The sequence below is a fragment of the Pteronotus mesoamericanus genome, unplaced genomic scaffold, assembly GCF_021234165.1.
Source record: "Pteronotus mesoamericanus isolate MK-2021 breed Mesoamerican mustached bat unplaced genomic scaffold, CSHL_Meso_final contig_20, whole genome shotgun sequence".
NCBI classification, from domain to species: Eukaryota; Metazoa; Chordata; class Mammalia; order Chiroptera; family Mormoopidae; genus Pteronotus; species Pteronotus mesoamericanus.
This window is the reverse complement of record NW_026555085.1, coordinates 5,789,790-5,808,865: the sequence shown is the minus strand read 5'-3', so window position 1 is coordinate 5,808,865 and position 19,076 is coordinate 5,789,790. Positions and strand designations below refer to the sequence as shown.

The window sequence follows — 19,076 nt, the reverse complement described above, 5'->3', positions numbered from 1 at the left end:
TCACCAATGAGCCCTGCAATAATCCTAACTTAGTTCTTAGAGTTTCCAGGCTGCAGTGTAAGGAGGGGGAACTCAAGTGGAACCCATCAGTCTCCTTGAGTTGAGAAGACAGAGCTGGAGTCCAGGGAGGCCAAAGTGGCTATAATTTGGAGAAGAGAGCTGGTGCACAAGGAGAGGATTCCACAGGTCTTCAAAGAGTGCCCTTAAGACTTCAGATAAGTACTGATGAGTAAATGCGTTGTGTGGAAACTACCGAAAGCTGACAGAACCACCCAAAAGAACTGGAGGGAACAATACAGGAAGCAGCCGATGGATGTTCTCTTCTGCATGGATTTCTCTCTTTCTCCATCCCCAAACCCTGCTCCTACCCCCTTCCTTGCTCTGTAAAATCAGTTTAAGAAGTATTCTATGCTAATGCTAATAAAAAACAGTGGAATAAGTATATTAATTTTAGACAAACTTGATTTTATTTTCTTCCATTACCATTTATCCTCCCTATACCCTCTTTCACCTCCTCCATTCCACAATTACCACACTGTTAGACAAACTAGATTGTAGAGACAAGACTATTACCAGGAATAAAGAGTCCTTTCATAATGATAAAGTGGTTAATTCATCAAGTGGATTAATAGTTCTAAATATTTATGAACGCATCTTGGCTGGTGTGGCTCAGTGGGTTGAGTGCTGGCCTGTGACAAAGGGTCATTGGTTCGATTCCAAGTCAGAGCACATGTCTGGATTGCAGACCAGGTCCCCCGTGGAGGACTTGTGAGAGGCAACCACACATTGACATGTCTCTCCCTCTGTTTCTCCCTCCTTTACCCTCTCTCTAAAAATAAATAGAATCTTTAAAAAAATATTTATGAACATAATGATAACTTCAAAATACATGAATCAGAAACTGATAGAACTGGGCCCTGGCCAAGTAGTTCATTTGGTTAGGGCATTGTCCCAATACACCAAGGTTGCAGGGTTCGATCCCTAGTCGGCACATAGAAGAATCAGCCAATGAATGCATAAATAAGTGAAACAACAAATCAGTGTTTCTCTTTCTTTAAAAATCAATTAAAAAAAAAGAAGAAACTGATAGAACTAAAAGGAGAAAAAGATCTGTAACTATAGTTGGAGATTTCAGTACATTACCTCTCAATAATTCAAAGAGCAAGTAGACAAGAAAATAAGTCAGTAATTTAGAAAATTTAAGCAATACTACCAACTATTAATAATTGACATTTACATAACACGCTACCCAGTATAGCAGTATATACGTTCTGTTCATTTGCACCCAGAACATTTACTAATATAGATGATGTTTTGGTTCAGAAAGTCATGTGAATAAATTTAAAATTACCTAAATGATAAAAAGTATGTTAGCTGACCAAAAAGAAATTAAATTAAAAATTATAGAAAGATATCTCAAAAAACTCTGTATATTTAGAAACTTAACACATTTTTAAGAAATTCTTGGGTCAAAGAAAGAAAATGAAAGATTAATTTAGAACATATATTGTACTTAGTGAAAATGAAAAAAAACAAAATTTGTGGGATATAACATTGCATGTGCTCAGAGAACTTATAGCACTAAATGCCTGTATTAGAGAGAAAGTCAGGTTGCAAATCTATGTCCTCAGCTTCTACCTTAGGAAACCAAAGTAAGCAGAAGAAATGAGTTAAAGATAAAAGCCAAAACCAGTGAAGTAGGAAACGAAAAAATAATGATTGAGAAAGTCAGTGAAATCAAAAGCTGACTTTCTGATAAGACCAATAAAACTGATAACCTCTATACCCTGGTGGATTAGGAAAAAGAGAAGAATCAAGTTACCAATATTAGGAATGAAAGAATTGGTTAAGCTGCAGATCCAATAGTAACTAAAAAGCTAAATAAAATAATTATATGAATTACTTGATGTCAGTGCATTGGATAGTTAGATGAAATGGGCAAATTCCTTGAAAGACAAAATAACAAAGCTCACTTAAGAATCAAATAACCTGAATAATTGTATATTTGTTAAAGAAATTGAATCCCCCCCCCCAAAAAAAAAAAAAACCTCTGGGTTCAGATGACTTTCCTGATAAATTCTACGAAATGTTTTAGGAAGTCATTAATACCAATTTTATACAAATTACTGTGTAAATTTAATGAGGAGAAATACTTCCTAACTCATTCTATGACATTGGTATTATCCTGGTACTAAAACCAGACAAATACCTTCGAAGACAAGAAAATTACAGCCTAATATCCCAACAAAATTTTACCAAATTGACCCTACAACATAAAAAAAGGATAAAATACAATGATCAAATGGGATTTGTCACAGAAATGCAAGGTTGGTTTAACATTTGAAAATCACCATTATGTACCCTGTTAAAATGAAAAAAAGAAAACATGATCAACTTAGTAAATGGAGAAAAAGCATTCAACAAAGTTCAACATGCTTGGCTGATTTAAAAAAAAGTGAAAAAGCTTTCAACAAACTAGAAGTAGAAGGGAATTTCCTCAACCTGATAAAGAATATCTATGGAAAATCAATATCTGAAATCGTACTTAATACTGAAAAACTGAGTGCATTTAGCAAAGTTACAGGATACAAGATCAGTATAGAAAAGTCAGTTGTATATCTATCTACTAGCAAATGAACAGTCAGCAACTGAAATTTTAAAAGAACATTATTTACAATAAAATAAAATCAGTACCTAAGGATAGATTTCATAAACCATATGTAAGACCTCTCTTCTAAAAACTACAAAATATCACTGAGAGAAATTAAAGGAAACCTAAATGAAGAGATATTTGTGTTCAAGGATTGGAAGACTCAATATTTTCAATTGTCTCTAAAGATAGATTCAGTGCAATTCCTATCAAAATAATCCCAGCTGGCTGTTTGTAGAGAGTGGCAAGCTAGTTTTAAAATCTCTATGGAAATGCAAGGGCATGGACTAGCCAAAACAATTTTGATGAAGAGCAGACAGGACTTAACTATATCTGATTTCTGAAATTTACTGTAGCTACGATAATCAAAACAATGTTATTGGTGTAAAGATAAACAGATACTTCCATGGAACAGAAGAGTCCAGAAAAAAATAAGGTCAATTAATTTTGAGCATGGTGCCAAAGCAATTAAGTGGAAAAAAACATCTTTTCAGCAAATGGTGGAGGAACAATTTGATACTCCTATACAAAAAACGGAATCCATAACTTAATCCATACCTTGCATCCTATGTAAGAGTTAGTTAAAATTGATCATGCACCTAAATGTAAAGTCCAAATCTATAACATTTTTAGAAGAAGAAATTTGTGACTTTGTGTTTGGTAAAAATTTCTAAAGTGTAACACCAAAAACAGGATATACAAAAGAAAAAAAAAGATAAATTGGACTATATCAATACTAGAAACATTTGCTTGAAAGCCACCTTTAAGACTAGAAGAAAATATCCTCATGTTTGTATTCAGAGTATATAAGGAACTCTCAAAACTCAGTAATAAGAAATAACTCAGTAAAAAGTAGGCAGAAGAGCCCTGGCCAGGTGGGTTAGTTGGTTGGAACATTGTTCTTTATACCAAAAGGTTGTAGGCTAGGGCACATACCTAGGTTGTGGTTTTGATCCCCGGTCAGTGTGCACACAGGAGGCAACAATCAGTATTTCTCTTTCACCTCTTTGTCCCCCTTTCCCCTCCTCATCATGTAATGGACTCAATAATTTTTAAAATATGTTTTCAGTGATGAAGTTTGATGAGGAGGGAAAACATTTATTGTGTAAATCAAGTTTACTTAAAATTTGAATCTGTTAGAAAACAGAGATTAAATGAATGTTCCAATTTGAGCTTTCTGAAATTCTGAGTGAATTTTCAGAATGTTAAGTACCAAGTGTTAAATTTAATTTTACTGTCAGATTAGGACATTATTATCCAACTGGATGCTAGATAAATAAAGGGAGAGAAAGGGAAGAATTTTGTAGAGCTCTAAGTAAAAAACTGAGGAAGTCAACAGAATTCTAGGCTTGGGAGAAATTCTTACAGCCCTGATTGGAAGACCGGGTATCTGTGGTGGTAGAATAATGGCTCCTCATCGATGGCTACATCCCAATTACTGGGATTTGTTCATGTATTACCTTACACGGTAGAGGGGACTTTGGAGATGTGATTAAGGTTAGCAGTTTTGAGATAGGGAGATTGTTCTGAATTATCCAGATGGGCCTAACATATTCACATGGATTCTCTTTTTTGCCCCCGTACCATTCATCTTTTATTAGGTGTTAATTTGGATGTGAAAGGATTAAGAGGTGCTCCGCAAAGTTCATGGTCAATGTGGAGTCCACACTGGGCCCTCCTCAGTGACACAATACTTGAGTCACTCCTCATGTTTGAGTTTCTTATGTTGAAAATCATGTAAGCTACCCTGGCAGGGTGGCTCTGTGCCTTGGAGTGCCCTACCATACACCAAAAAGGTTGCAGGTTCAGTTCCTTGTCAGGGCACATAACGTAGGTTGTGGGTTCCATCCCTGATTGGGGCCCATATGAGAGGCAACCTATTGATGTTTCTCTTGCATATCGATGTTTTTATCTCTTTCTCCATCCCTTCCCCTCTCTAAAAATCAATAAACATATCCTCGGATGAGGATTAAAAAAAAAAAGCATGTAAGCTGCCAGCACCATAGAAATCCCAGTGACACCCCCTTTCTTTGCATTGACATGCTTGTTGTAATACTGGTAGTAAACTCTTTGAAACACTCCTGAAATGCTCTGGCCAGGGCCTTTGGGGTGAAATTCTGCATCACTATCAGCTGGCAGGTCCCCTATTTTGACATCCATGAGTTTCTTCTCCTCTATTGGTACCACTAACACCATCTTGGAGTTGGGGCTGTTGTCAAATAGATTCTTAAGAAACTTACGAAAACAAACTTTCCCGGGTGTGGTGCAGGAGATGTGACTATAAAAGAACGATCGGAGAGATGCAGTATTGCTGGCTTTGAAAATGGAGGAATGGGGAAGATGGAGGCATAGGTACAAAGATACACTTTGCCTTCTGGCATGACCAAAAGAAGGAGAAAAACAAATTTAAAAACAAAAAATAACCAGACTGCCAGAAAATTGAACTGTATGGAAGTCTGACAACCACGGAGCTAAAGAAGAAACATTCATCCGGACCAGTAGGAGGGGTGGAGATGAGCAGCTGGGGCAGAGAGGCCATGCAGCAATGTGGCAGCTGGTGGTCCGGGTGGTCCCACATTTGTGTGCAGATAAACCATGAGGAACAGCTGAGGAGCGAGGTAGACTGTGCAATCCAGGGTTCCAGTGCGGGAAAAGAAAGCCTCAAAACCCCTGGCTGTAGAAACCTGTGGGGCTTGCGGCAGCAGGAGAAACTGCCAGCCTCACAGGAGATTTTGCTGAAGAGACCCAAAGGGTCCTAGAACATACACAAACACACCCACCTGGGAATCAGCATCAGAAGGGCCCAATTTGCTTGTGGGTAGTGGGGGAAGTGACTGAAAGCTGGCCGAGACTGGAACAAGTGGCATTGTTCCCTTTCAGACCCCTCCCTCACATACAGTGTCACATGCAGTGACCTGCATAGTTGCCCTGTCTTGGCAACTATGTGAGGCTCTGCTCCTCCCAATGTAACAGGCGCACTGAGACAAAGAAATATGGCCAAATGAAAGAACAGATCAAAGCTCCAAAAATAGAACTAAGTTATGAAGAGATAGAAGCTCACAGAGTCCCAAAGAAGTTGGACCCAACAAAGCACATACCAAGGTACATCATAGTTACATTACCCAAGATTAAAGATAAGGAGAGGATCTTAAAAGCAGCAAAAGGAGACAGTTACCTACAAAGGACCATCAGCTGATTTCTCAAAAGAAACCCTGCAGGCAAGAAGGGGCTGGAAAAAAGTACTCAAAGTCATGAAAGACAATGAACTACATCCAAGATTACTCTATTGTACAAAGCTCTCATTTAGAATTGAAGGGCAGATAAAGTTCTTCCCAGATAAGGTCAAGTTAAAGGAGTTCATCATCACCAAGCCTTTATTATATGAAATGTTAAAGGGACTTATCTAAGAAAAAGATGAAGATCAAAAACTATGAACAGTAAAATGACAACAAACTCACAACTATCAACAACTGAACCCAAAAAAAAGCAAACACAAAAACAAACTGAGCAAACAACTAGAACAGGAACAGAATCACAGAAATGGAGATCAGAGAGGAGGGGGAAGAAGGTACAGGGAATAAGAAGCATAATTAGTAGGTACAAAATAGACAGGGGAGGTTAAAAATAGTATAGGAAATGGAGAAGCTGAAGAACTATATGTACTACCCATGGACATGAACTGAGTGTGGAGAGGGAATGCTGGTGGGATGGGTAGGGGTGCAGGGTAGAGGTGAATAAAAGGGAGGAAAAAAATGGGACAACTATAATAACATAATAAAATATATTTTAAAAAAAAAAGAGGAACGGAGCCATGAACTGAGGAATTTAGGTGTCCTCTAGAATCTGAAAAAAGCAAGGAAATAGATTCTCTCCTAGGGCCTCCTGAGGGAATACAGCCCTAACACCTTGTTCTTAGCCCAGTGAGATTCATTTCTGACTTCTGACCTCTCGAAGTGTAAGATTTAGGCCATGGATATTACTTAGGCCACTAAGTCTGTGGGAGTTTATTATGACAGCTATAGAAAACCAGTACAGTATCTAAAGGGGTTAAAGCTCGGAATTACTAATTTTTACCAGACGGCTAAAATGGAAAGTGAACTCTGTATTACCAAAATAACTTTTCGTTCCTTGGGAATTGTTTTCCCTTCTACATATCAGACTTCATTTTCCCATAAAGTAAAACATGTATTTCTCATTTAAAAGAAGTTCTGTGTTCAGGACACTGTTGTTTACAATAGCCAAAATCTGAAAGCCTGAGTGCCCATGAGTAGGTGAGTGGATAAAAAGGCTGTGGTACGTTTACACAATGGAATACTACAGGGCAATAAAAAAAAAGAAGGTAGTAGGACAGCATAGATGGAGCTGGAGATTATTATGCTAAGTGAAATAAGCCAGCCATAGAAAGACAAATACCATGTGATTTCACTTATATGTGGAATCTAATGAACAAAATAGACTTAAGAACCAAATAGAGACAAGGGGACAGACACATGGAACAGACTGACAGTTCTCAGAGGTGAGGGGTGGGGGAGACCAGAGAAAAAAAGTGAAGGGGTTAGCTAGAGAACATATATCCATAGACTCATAGATATAAGCAAGAGACTGGCAATGGCCAGAGGGAAGCAGGGCAGGGGATGGGTGGAGCGGGGGCAGAGGAAGGCGAAATGGGAACATCTATAACAGTGTCAACAATAAAAATAAAGGGAAAAATAAAATATAATTCTAAACAAAACATTAGCATTTAGAATAAACCTTAGATACCATTCTAGTCTAACCCCTGAAATTTACAGTTGGAGGGACTGAGTGAAGATCAAAGATTCCAGTTAGTTAGCAGTAAGTCTGAGTTTAAATTCAGGCATGGTTCAGTGCTCCACCACATATATCCTTCAATTACAAATTTGCTCTGGAATTGTGTAACATCAGTGTCACTTCAAAGAGGGTGTTTACTTAGTGAGATAGACAAATCTTTTTTCTAGCTGACAGGATTAATTTATGAGATTAACTTGTCACCTTTGAAAGCCCTAAGTGCCTGACCTGGAAGAGATGGAGTAGGCCACATTAACGGACTTCACTATATTTGCATACAGGGGGAGGTGCCAACTGAGAATGGAGGGGTTTGGGAGACGGTAGGGACACATTAAATAAAAAAATAAATATTTTTTAATTAAATAAAATATAAAATTTTTTTTTCTTGCCTAGAATCTAACTTTATAGATTTCACTTACACCTAGATTTCCCCCTAAACACTATGTGTCCTATAATGGAACATCCAGTTTTTCTCAAAACTCTGTTCATATCTTCTTTTATACTTTTATGGTAGCGATTTAAATGGCCAAGGTTTTGTCCCTTCTACTGAGGGTTTGTTTACAGCCCCCAAAATGCTGTTCTTGTACAGTTTTTGTCTTGGACATACGATAACGGAGTTTGGGAAACATATTGAAGCTGTGTTTTAAATCAGCCCAATTTATATTGCATTGTTTTAATGAGGCACTATTATAAGAGGATGCAATGTTATATAGAGCCTTTGTGCTAGGTTCTTCCCTCTGCATCTCGCTCTCCCTTTAGTTGCTAGTGTGTAATGCCTGAAAGCACAGATAGTACTGTTACGAAATAATGGACCCTAGGTGGGGGCGTTGCCTAGATGCTATTACCAAAACAACGCCTCCTTCCTTCCTCTGGGTCCCTCGGTTGTAGGTCATTTGCCTGCTGCCCTTGAAATTATGGCTCTCAATGGCACAGTTTGGTGAAAAGGAAAGGAAGTATTTATTCAAAAGTTATACAGGTTTTGATTAATGGTTAAATATTGCCCATAAATTTCAAAATCCCTTCAAAACACTCACCATTTAAAACACCCACCAACACACACAGTCCTGCCTTTCCCCCTTTGCCTAGTCAGGCCAGTCAGGGGTACCGTCCTTCAGAAGAAAAAAAAACAACAGAAGTCCAGAGCTCAACTAGGCAGGCCTCACTGTTCCCAGCACCATCTGCTGCGTGGCCGCGATCTCCAGTTCTTAATCCAAAACCACGTGGCACCTTCTCATGGCCCACTAGCAAGAGTCCTTTCTCTCCTTTTCTTCCCACGTGGTGTTCACATTGTTCCCCAGAGTTTGTGTCCCTTTTTCTCTCCCACAGGCCCTGTCTTCCCTTCCCAGTTACATCCTGCTTCCTAAGCTGCATGGTCAAAAAACCTCCAGCATGGCTGCCGCACCTGAGTTTTAGACTCCTGAGCGAATCTTCCTCTGCAACCACAACTCACTCCTTTGGCAGGCGCTTTAACTGGGGGAGCTGCTTCACAGTTCCCTCCTGGGTTAAAGTTATACAAACCTTCCTGGTTAGCCTTGATATGAAAATAACAACCTTTGCATATGATGTAGAAGCTATTCTCCGCTCGTTATTGACATGCAAAATGACTGTCAATAGCCCTGCACCCTGTCTCCTATCCCCATGGCAGCCTGCCCTGGGGGTAGGGGGTGAGAGTATTCTATATTTTTCTTGGACACCCCAATTTCTGGATCCCATTATATCCCCTTTGGGGGGCCCTGGCTGTGCCCAGTTACAGTACCAAACTCCACATATACTACGTTTTTTCCTATACATACATACCTATGATAAAATTTAATTTATACATGAGGCACAGTAAGAGATTAATAATAACTAATAATAAAATGAGCAAATATAACAGTATACTGTGATAAAAGTTATGGGAATGTGGTCTCTTAGAATATTTTATTGTACCTTTCACTTAAAAAGCACTTTATGGTGTCTCTTTGGCATATCCAAATGGCCAGCATTGCTTCTATTGTGGTTTGGGGCCATTGATAAGTAAAAGAAGGTTACTTGAACACAGGGACTGTGATACTGAGGCAGGAATTGGATAACCAAGATGGCTAGTAAATGCCTAAGGGATGGGAGTTGTGTACAGTGTGGATATGCTGGACGAAAGGAAGGTTCAGGTACCCGGCAGGATGGAGCAGGATGGTGCTAGATTTCATGACATTACTACTCGAAATTTAAAACCTATGAATTATTTGTTTCTGAAATTTTCCACTTAACTATTTTCAGTCACAATTGACTGTGTGTAACAAACTGGAAGGCAAAACTATGGATTAGGGGGAACTACTGTGCTTAGAGATTGACAGCAAAGTGTGGTCCTCTGTTCCTGACTGCCCATGTTACTACCAAACAGATACAATTAAGATAAATCTACTGTGTATATATGCACAGGTATTTCAGTGCACTTCTGAAATGTTTTATGCTAGGGTTTCTTAATTACCGCCCGTGATTAGACACAATATTATTTTTATTTTTATAATTGAGCATTCAGGGGCTGTGTAAGTCTTCAGAGTAGATTTTTCAGAGTAAATTTAGAGAGGGAATATAGTCCACGCATAATACATTTCAGCATTGGTTGCTTATAGTGCCTGATATTTTGCCATCTTTATAGTGACTGCTTCACAAATCACAATTCATTTCAATATTTATTGATTGCCTGTTGTATGTCATTTATACTAGGGTGTCGGGGTATAAAAATGAATAGAACACATTCTCCACCTTTAAACAGAGTTTATAGACCTTTATCATATGTTACCTTGTTGTCCTGTTTTTAGACTTGGAATTAAATTGTTTTCCCCCAGTGAATCAACCCAAGTTAATCTATCACTGTGGCACAGGCAGAAATTTAATTTTTCTATAAAAAATATGAATAAGTACTAGAGTCCCTCCTAAAGTCTTCACTCTTACCAGAATTTAAGTAAATTCTATGGAGATAGAAATTTTGTGTCTCCCTTGCCTAGAACAGTGCCTTGTACATGGTGCTCAGTAAGTACTTGTTGAATGAACAGGTGAATGGTCCCTTGTCTTTCAGCTTTCAACTCATATGTCCCTTTTTACAGTATTCTTCCCCCAGCTGGCTACCCTATTCTTTATGAATATATTTTTCTTATATCCCATTGGCTGGAATTTAGTCACATGACCATACTTGGCTGCAAGAGAGGAAACTGGAACTGTATTCTGAGAAGCTTCATGTCCAATTAAACAGTAGAGGTTTTATTTTTAAAGAAATGGAATGAGGGATACTGAGAATCACTAGCAGTCTGCCACAGCTCTTAACAGTGATGTATATCAGATATACTTTTGAGCTAAGGGGTGCCATGACTTGGTGTGGAGCAATCTACAGCTAGTGAGAGATAACAGACAGTTGATAAAGTCAAGAAAGTTCCAGAAGGCCCTGGCTGGTTAGCTCAGCTGGTTTAGAGCATCGTCCCAATATACCAATGTTGCAGGACACAAACAAAAAAGAAATCAACCAATGAATGAGTAAATAAAAAGAACAACAAATCAATATCTGTCTCTCTGAAATCAATGTAAGAAAAAGTACTAAAGGAGGATTCAAATGCTTGCCTCAGGTGGTAATTACTGGGAAGAAACGTGTTTACTAAGGCATTCTAAGTATCTAAGAAATGCAATAAAGGAGGAAAGAATTTGTAGCTATGAAGTAGTAGTTCTGTTTAGGATTCTCTTTCCTATTTTCATGACTGGACATCTTAGAGCCTTTGGTCCCTGAAGAACTGATGAAGAAATCATGCCACAGGTTCACTCCGAGCTTGGGAAATGCACTGGCAAGGTGACAGGTACAACCCCCTAATAAGGGGAAGGTAGGATGAAAGAGAGATGAAGCTTCGCTGACCAGCCTGCTCACTTCATTTTTGTCTTCTCTGGCCTCAGGTTGATTGGTTTCATTTTGTTTTAAATCTGATAAAATATACATAGCAAAATTTATCATTTTAACCATTTTTAAATGTACATTGCAGTGGCATTTAAGTACATTCACATTGTTGTGCAATTATCCCCACTGCTCTTCCCCAGAACTTTTACATCTTCCCAAACAAAAACTCTGTACTCATTAAACAACTACTGATCTCTCTGCCCTCTCCCCAATCCTGAAAATCTCTTATACTTTCTGTCTCTGAATTTGCCTATTCTAGGTACCTCATGTAAGTAGAGTCATAAGTTATTTGTCTTTTTGTATCTGGCTTATTTCACTTAGTATGTTTTCAAGGTTCATCCATGTTGTAGCGTGTATCAGAATTTCATTCTTTTTTATGACTGAATAATACTCATTTTAATAACATATAATCCATATATACACACCATATTTTATTTATGGATACTTGAGTTGCTCCCACCTTTTGGCTGTTGTGTATAATGCTGCTATGAATATTGATGTAGAAGTGTGTGTTTGAATCTGTGTTTTCATGTCTTTTGGGTATATAAGGAGGGTACCCAAAAAATCTCCTGGAATTGTCTTCTGGAGGGCGGGCCCCTTTGTAAGACAGGCTTCCCCAACTAGGTGAGCGTTCTAGGAACCCATTTGTATCAGTGTACCAGCTGGCGTTGTGAGAGGCTGTGTTTGGCCTCAGTAAATTTTTTTCAAAGATTCTTTAAACCTGTTTGCCCATTTCATGATGGGTGATTTAGGAGTGCACCTACTTACACCACACTGACTCTTCAGCAGTTTTTGACCAAAAATGGCATGACCTCCATGCCCCACCCTCTCTAGTCACCCAATCTTACCCTGAATAACTTTTTCTTTTTATCTCCCAGAATGAAAAAAGTCTTTGGAAAGAAACAGTTTGCTGATGTGGCAAAGAGGTGAAACAAAAAACAGCAGAAGCACTAAAAGGCATCAGAATTAATGAGTTCAAAAACTGCTGTGAACAGTGGAAAAAACGTCTTGATTGGTGTATTGCGTCAAATGGAGAATACTTTGAAAGTGACTGAAGTTTAAACATGTACAAATAAAAACACAATTTTTTATAAATAATTTCTGGGTTTTTTTGGGTCCCCCCTCCTAGAACTAGGAGAGCAGTTGCTGGGTTATATGATAATTCTATGTTTAACATTTGGAGAATCTGCCAGATTTTCCACAGAGATTGTGCCATTGACATTTCTGCCAGCAGCGCAGGAGGGTTCCAATGTCTCTGCATCCTCATCAACACTAGTCATTTCTCCCTTTTTGATAATAGCCCAGGCTAATGGATGTGATGTTTATTTGCATTTCCCTTTTGACTGATGATGTTAAGCATCTTTTCGTGTTCTTTTTGGCCATTTGTAAATCTTCTTGAAGGTTTCTTTTTTAAAGGAGAAAAAATAAATGAGCATGTATAGGGGGATTATTTGTGCCCTCATTCCCAGCCCAGTGTGGAGGAAAGTAGGTAAATAAATGTAGTGTGCTGTTTCATGTAGTTGTATTGTCTGTCTTTATATATGATCGGGTTTCCTCTGCGTGCATATTTATCTCTCTGTTGTATGTATGCCTTCTCTCCAGTCAGATAACTCCTGACTGATACTCTTGTGTTACGGGACTTGAATATTTTTGAGAGGTCTGGATTTGAAAGTGAATGAGGGCTTTCCAGTTCATCCTTACATGGATATTTTCAAAATTAGGAAGTACTTTATACATTCACTTACAAGCCTTCCACTTCTCCTTCCCCTCCTCCTTCCCCTACCTCCTCTCTTTCCCTTTCCCCTTCCCTTCTTTCTGCTGAAAGCCTTTTTGGCCCAAATGTCTGTGGTACTTAGAAAGAATGGTGCTGAGTTTTCTGTGCTTCTAACAAAGTAGCCATTTCCTATATTGTTTTTTGCCGTCGTTGTGAAACTCTCCTATTATATAGTAGGACAGTATGGTATAAGACATCTATATTTTAACAAAGAGAACAACACAGCAAGTAATGTACATGGGGAATTCGTGGACAAAGTTTTAAACTGCCTTTTATTTGGGGGGGCTACAAAAATTTAGTTATATCAACTGAAGTTTTCAGTATAAAGTTGATGAAATTTTAAGTGTATTCTTATTTTTCTGTTATGTCTTAGGTGTTTGCTGACTAGTACTTTTGAAAGTATGTGCTTATCTGGCATGTCCATAACAGAAGGAGCCGCACATTCTCCCTCTGATGTCCTGGGTAGCAACTTCTCCTCTTTGGAGAATTTAGAACAGAGAGTTTTGTCATAGGTAAATATCCATAGCTATATAGTGATTTTAAATGCAGAGTAATCCTAGGGTAGAGGCAGGTAGAGAAGGCTGTTTTATGAAAAAAAAGTGAAGCTTTCTGAAGAAGTATGTGTCTTACAGGTTTTTCGGAATAGTCTGTTCTTACTGCCTTCTTTCATATAACACTATATCAAAGAAAAAGTTTTGTTGTTGTCATTGTTGTTTTTTTAAAGTGTTTTGTTTGCTACAAAAATCTATACCCCAAGTTGCATAACTGGAATTAAGAAGAAATACTGGAAAGTTCGGTTTATTTCTTTATTCTTCCAGATTTATCTGCCCTCAGAAGTTTAAAGAAGTTTGTTTTATTGTTTTTATTTTAGCATTTTAATTATTTGCACTACCCCTTTTCATATGGGCTCCATAATACTCAGAATGATTCTCTGAGATTACTATGAAGAATACTTACATCCCTTGAAGTGTTAGAACTGAGAATGAAGAGCATATTCATTTATCAAGTGGGACTTAGGTAGCAGATCAACTTACACACATTTTCTATGTATTTGAACTTTAGAACGTCATTGCTTCCAAAGGGCAGGGTTAGAACCAAAAATAGTGTTTTTGATTGACAATATTTTCATTAAAAAATTAAGCTGATCCATGCCTTGGGTTCTATATTATTCATTAGTTTTGTTCATTAGATTCCTGTTATAGGTAAGATCATATGGTATTTGTCTTTTCACCAATTGGCTTATTTCACTTAGCATAACATTCTCCAGTTCCATTCATGCTGTCACAAAAGGTAAGAGCTCCTTCTTTCTTTCTGCTGCGTAGCATTCCATTGTGTGAATGTTCCATAGTTTTTTGATCCACTTATTTACTGATGGGCACTTAGGCTCTTCCCAGCAATTGACTATTGTAAATTGTGCTGCTATGAACATTGGGGTCCATAAGAATTGTTGACTAGGGATTCTTAGGGTATAGTCCCAGCAGCGGAATCACTGGGTCAAAAGGCAGTTCCATTTTTAGTTTTTTGAGGAAATTCCATACTGTTTTCCACAGTGGCTGCCCCAGTCTGTATTCCCACCAACAGTGTACCAAGGTTCCCTATTCTGAGCACCCTTGCTAGCATTTGTTGTTTATTGATTTATTAATGGTGGCCATTCTGACAGTTGAGGAGATACCTCAATGTGGTTTTAGTTTGCATCTCTCAGAGTCGGGGGAGGGGAGGCAATGGGATGGGCAGAAGAAGGCAAAGGGGGAAAAATTGAGACAATTGTATTAGAATAACAATAAAAGTGATTTAAAAATTAAGCTGACCAAATGATGAGCATTAAAAAAAAGGATTGACTTTGGATGTATTGCAGACATGCTTCCTCAATGCTTTGTTTTTGTGCTTTTGTGATACTTGTGCTCGCACATGCTTTCTCTTAAATGACTGGAAAGTAACTGGCAGACCTGTGACACCTCACCCCTGCATACTTCAGTGTATGTCTCTGAAGAATGAGGATATCATTCTACATAAAACCACAGTTCTGCAGCACAATCCAGAAAGCTAAAATTACACAGTAATGATAATGTACTATACTGTTTTCCAGTTTTTCTAATTTTTTTCAAAATGTGCTTTATAGTTTTTGTCTCCCTAATTCTAGATTCAGCCAAGGGCCACACATTGAGTTTGGTTGTTGTGTCTCTTTAGTCTCCATTAAATGAGAGCAGCATCCCCCTTCCCATTTTTTTTTTCCTTTTGGTCTTTTGTCAAAGTAACATCATTAGAAGTCTAAGCCAGTTGTTTTGTAGAATGTTAATTATGCTAATTTTGTGTATTTTTCTTGATTGGTTTCAGGTTAAACATTTCTGGTAGGATCACTATAATGGGTGTGGAATAAGGTTCAGGACAAGGTGTAGGCTGTGAAGCCCCAAGACCCCCACAGCCACCACTTGGGGGATGGGAAAGTGGACGGACAGGTTGAGAAGTGCTTTGCATATCAGTAACAGCTGGTTAGGTTCATTAGGTATGTTAAGTAGCTATGGCAGACCCTCAGAGCAAGCAGAGCAAGGGAGGTGGGCAAGACTCTGACAGGAAGAAGAGAAGCGGTTCCCCTCCTGCCTGAGAAGCTGAAAAGAGGTTCCTCAACATCACTGGGCCGAGCCTGCCCTGACTAACAATGGCAGCCAGAGAAAAGCAGAGGAGACCGGAGTACTGGCAGAGTTGGCTGATTGTGGGAGAAGTCAGAAATGGGGTCATGGAGAAGGAGCAGGGTGAGGATTTAAACTCACCAGATGCTGCCATAGGGGCTCCGGTCCAGTCGCTAACAGTTTTGGTGACCTCTGTAACACCACCACATGTATGTTTTTCATTACATCACATCAGGAGGTGCAGTGATATCAGTTTATGTTATTATTGGTGATGCAGAACTTGGTCATGATGCAGATCACTTCATTGGAAAGCCTTTTTTCCTTGTTTAGTAATAAGTAATCTGTAGGTTCATGCTTTGAGGCTGTGTGACTGTCCTGTTCCCTAGTAACCTTTCACCTGGTGGTTTTAATTTACTGATTGACTTAAATCCCTCGTGTTTATTGATGGATTTCAGTGTATCTGAGAAGCCACTGCACCCCCGCACCCACGTGTATGTATTTTTCCAGGGATACAGTCCATTACTGCCAAAATATTTACAAGATTTCCCTTCCTGCTTTTGAGGTGCCTTCTACAAGTTTCTGTGCTTCAGAGAGGGCTGTTATAAGAGGTAGGTTTCTAGAAGCTGAGAATCAGCCCCATTGGTCGAATTTTCCCAGTTATCTAGCCCAGCATCACATGTAACTGGATAATTTTCTTTGTTTGACAATGCTTTGTTCTCGCCTCTCCCTTATCCTGAGCCTAGCATATGAAGCTTTTGTATTTGGCATAAACTGTGCTATAAATTAAAACAAAGGGGTTTAGCCCCTGATGTTTTTGGTGTTCTCTCTGATGATTCTTGGGCCCAGCAAAATTTGGTTTGTGTCTTTGTTGACACTGAAGTAAATTTAGGTCAATTGGAAATGAGTAAAAACATTGCAATATATGTTTTAGTTGTCTAATTCTCAGTTGTATTGAGACATTTTCACAAGTGTGAAGTGCTCCTCTTGACTGTGTAGACAAGAAGGTCCAGCAGGTGAACCTTAGGTTCATTTTAAGCCTCTTATGGAATAGCTGTAGAAGTGGCTGATTCTTGACTTTCCCTGCTTAACCAGGAGAGCAGTATGGAGTTAATCATGGCAGCAGCTAGTGAGGTGTATTTTGTTTCATCTATTGATTATCCTTTGGTAACACTGGTTTGCTTTGCATGAAAAATTGTCCTTTTGGTGACTGATAATGAGAGCTAACATTGGGATAGTAGACTTTTAAAATATACATTATACCATTTAATACAGAAGATAACTGTGGAAGTAGATATTGTTATTCTAATTACACAGGTAGAGAAAAAGGGCTTGTAAGAAATTAAACTAGCCAACATCAGACAGGTAAAAAAGAGCTCCAAATTCCTTATCATTTCTGTCTCTCTAATCTAGAAGGTAGAGGTTGTCTAAGGAATCTTAAATATGAACAAAACCATGGCCCTTGCTCCCAAGGATCTTTTAAATCCAACAAGTCTGTTTTATGAATATATTATAGACAACAGATCAAGGGACGAGCTAAAGAAGTACAGAGAAGAACAGATACCGCCAAGTATAAGGTCAAGGTCGGTACACTGGAGGTAGCATTTGAGGGGGGAGAATGCCTGGAGAGGATAAAGAACAACAAAAACGTGGAGATGGGAAAGCACAGGGCTTGTGATGGAAGAGGAATTGGTCTGGTTTAGCTACATAATGAGCTGCGTGGGAAAAAAGTAAAAGAAAGTAGTGGAAGCTAGACCTGAAAGATAGATTAGGACCAGATTGTGAAGGGCCTGGAATATCATGCTAGGAAAGAGCCTCATTCTGTAGATATTTTTGAGCATGAAATGAAAGATGTGACCCTATAGGAGACCCAAGAATAATCATAATAAATGCTTATGAATCATAATAAATGCTTATGAAGTTTTGACTCAGCGCTAATCTCTTACTGTACATTATTAATGCCTTGTAGTAACTCTCTGAACAATGTACCCTGTCCATTTTACAGATGTGAAACTGAGGCTCAGTGAGAATAAGTAAGTTTGCAAATGTCAAACAGATATTGCTGGAGCTAGGACTGGAACTGGGGTCTGTCAGCATCCAAAGCCTGCTCTATTTACCACTATGATTAGATTGTCATTCTCTTATCAGAACACTTGATAAGTTCATAATTCTCTGTCAAGAACAGGGCTGTAGGAAAAGGGGGTTTTCAAAGTTCTGAAAGGATTACTTCTCAATGTGTAATTATGTTAAGGAATCTAATCACTATCAAATCTACCTTTTTTTTTTTTTAAATACTGCTGCCTACTTTGGGACCAGAGCCTGATGAGAAATTGAAGAGTTGCATGATGTTTTTATTTATTTACATGCCTCATGACATCAGCACGTGCTCATAGAGAATGTTTTTGTTTTCATTTTCAGTGTTTAACTTTATTGTCTTTAACTTAGATCAGGTTATGAAAGCCCAGTTTCTGGGAGCATTTTATGATGCATGAAGTGATATTTTTCCTAAATATGTTTTTTCTCAGCAGGTTTTCTACTTATAAAAGACAATGACTACTGATGAAGTTACCAAGAACAATGGAGAAAGCCCAGCAGCAGCTGTTGCTGAACAGGGAGAGGATATCACCTCTAAGAAAGACAGAGGAGTGTTAAAGGTGAGGCTATGAGGACCAATGACATGGAGGGAAATTCACTCCCTGGAATGATGATAAAAATCTTTTTGGGAGTGGGGCTGGAGGTAGATAATATTTACTGAGGCTTACTAAGTGCCAAACATGACAAAGTCTCAAATCATTTCATAGCTTGAGGTGTATTTTTAATCCTAGATTACACAATAGATGGTGAAATTGAGGCCCATCCAGGTAAATTAACTTGTTGAGTATCATACATATAAGTAAATGCAGGTCTGGGGTTCAGGTCCAAGTTATGTCTGACTCCAAAAGGTTGTTTCTCTCTGTTCTCAGAGTGTACAAATAGGTTGATATTTTAATATAATATTTTAGTGTATTAAAGCTAGCTTATAATGATTCAAACTGTTTTTTTAAAGAAAAAAGAAGAGCTAACTTGCAAAGTTCAAAAGGATTTGTTTTTATATACAAATAGGATGTACCATGCAGTGAATCATTTTTACATGTGTTATTTGTATCTCGCAGTGGTCTTTTAAGACAGAGTACCTCTTCATTCTTCTATTTATAGATGGAAAATAGATATTTATATTCCATGTAAGTGAATAAACTGAAGCTGAGAAAAGTTAAATGGCTTTAGTCATATTAAGTTATTTCTCCTATACTGTTATGCATTCAA

General features: G+C 38.3%; 1 protein-coding gene across 5 annotated transcripts in view; it reads left to right on the top strand.

The window, feature by feature from the left end:
- FKBP5 (FKBP prolyl isomerase 5) overlaps positions 1-19,076 on the top strand; it is a 107,123-nt gene that overhangs the window by 30,385 nt on the left and 57,662 nt on the right. For 2 of the 5 annotated variants that reach the window (XM_054569265.1, XM_054569269.1), the window contains one exon: positions 18,302-18,427. In XM_054569265.1, coding sequence (XP_054425240.1) covers positions 18,323-18,427 — 105 coding nt within the window. In that variant the 5' untranslated portion in view covers positions 18,302-18,322. Of the gene's footprint in view, positions 1-16,283; positions 16,385-18,298; positions 18,428-19,076 lie in introns of all 5 variants that reach the window. The other 3 variants (XM_054569267.1, XM_054569268.1, XM_054569266.1) reach the window with 3 other exon arrangements.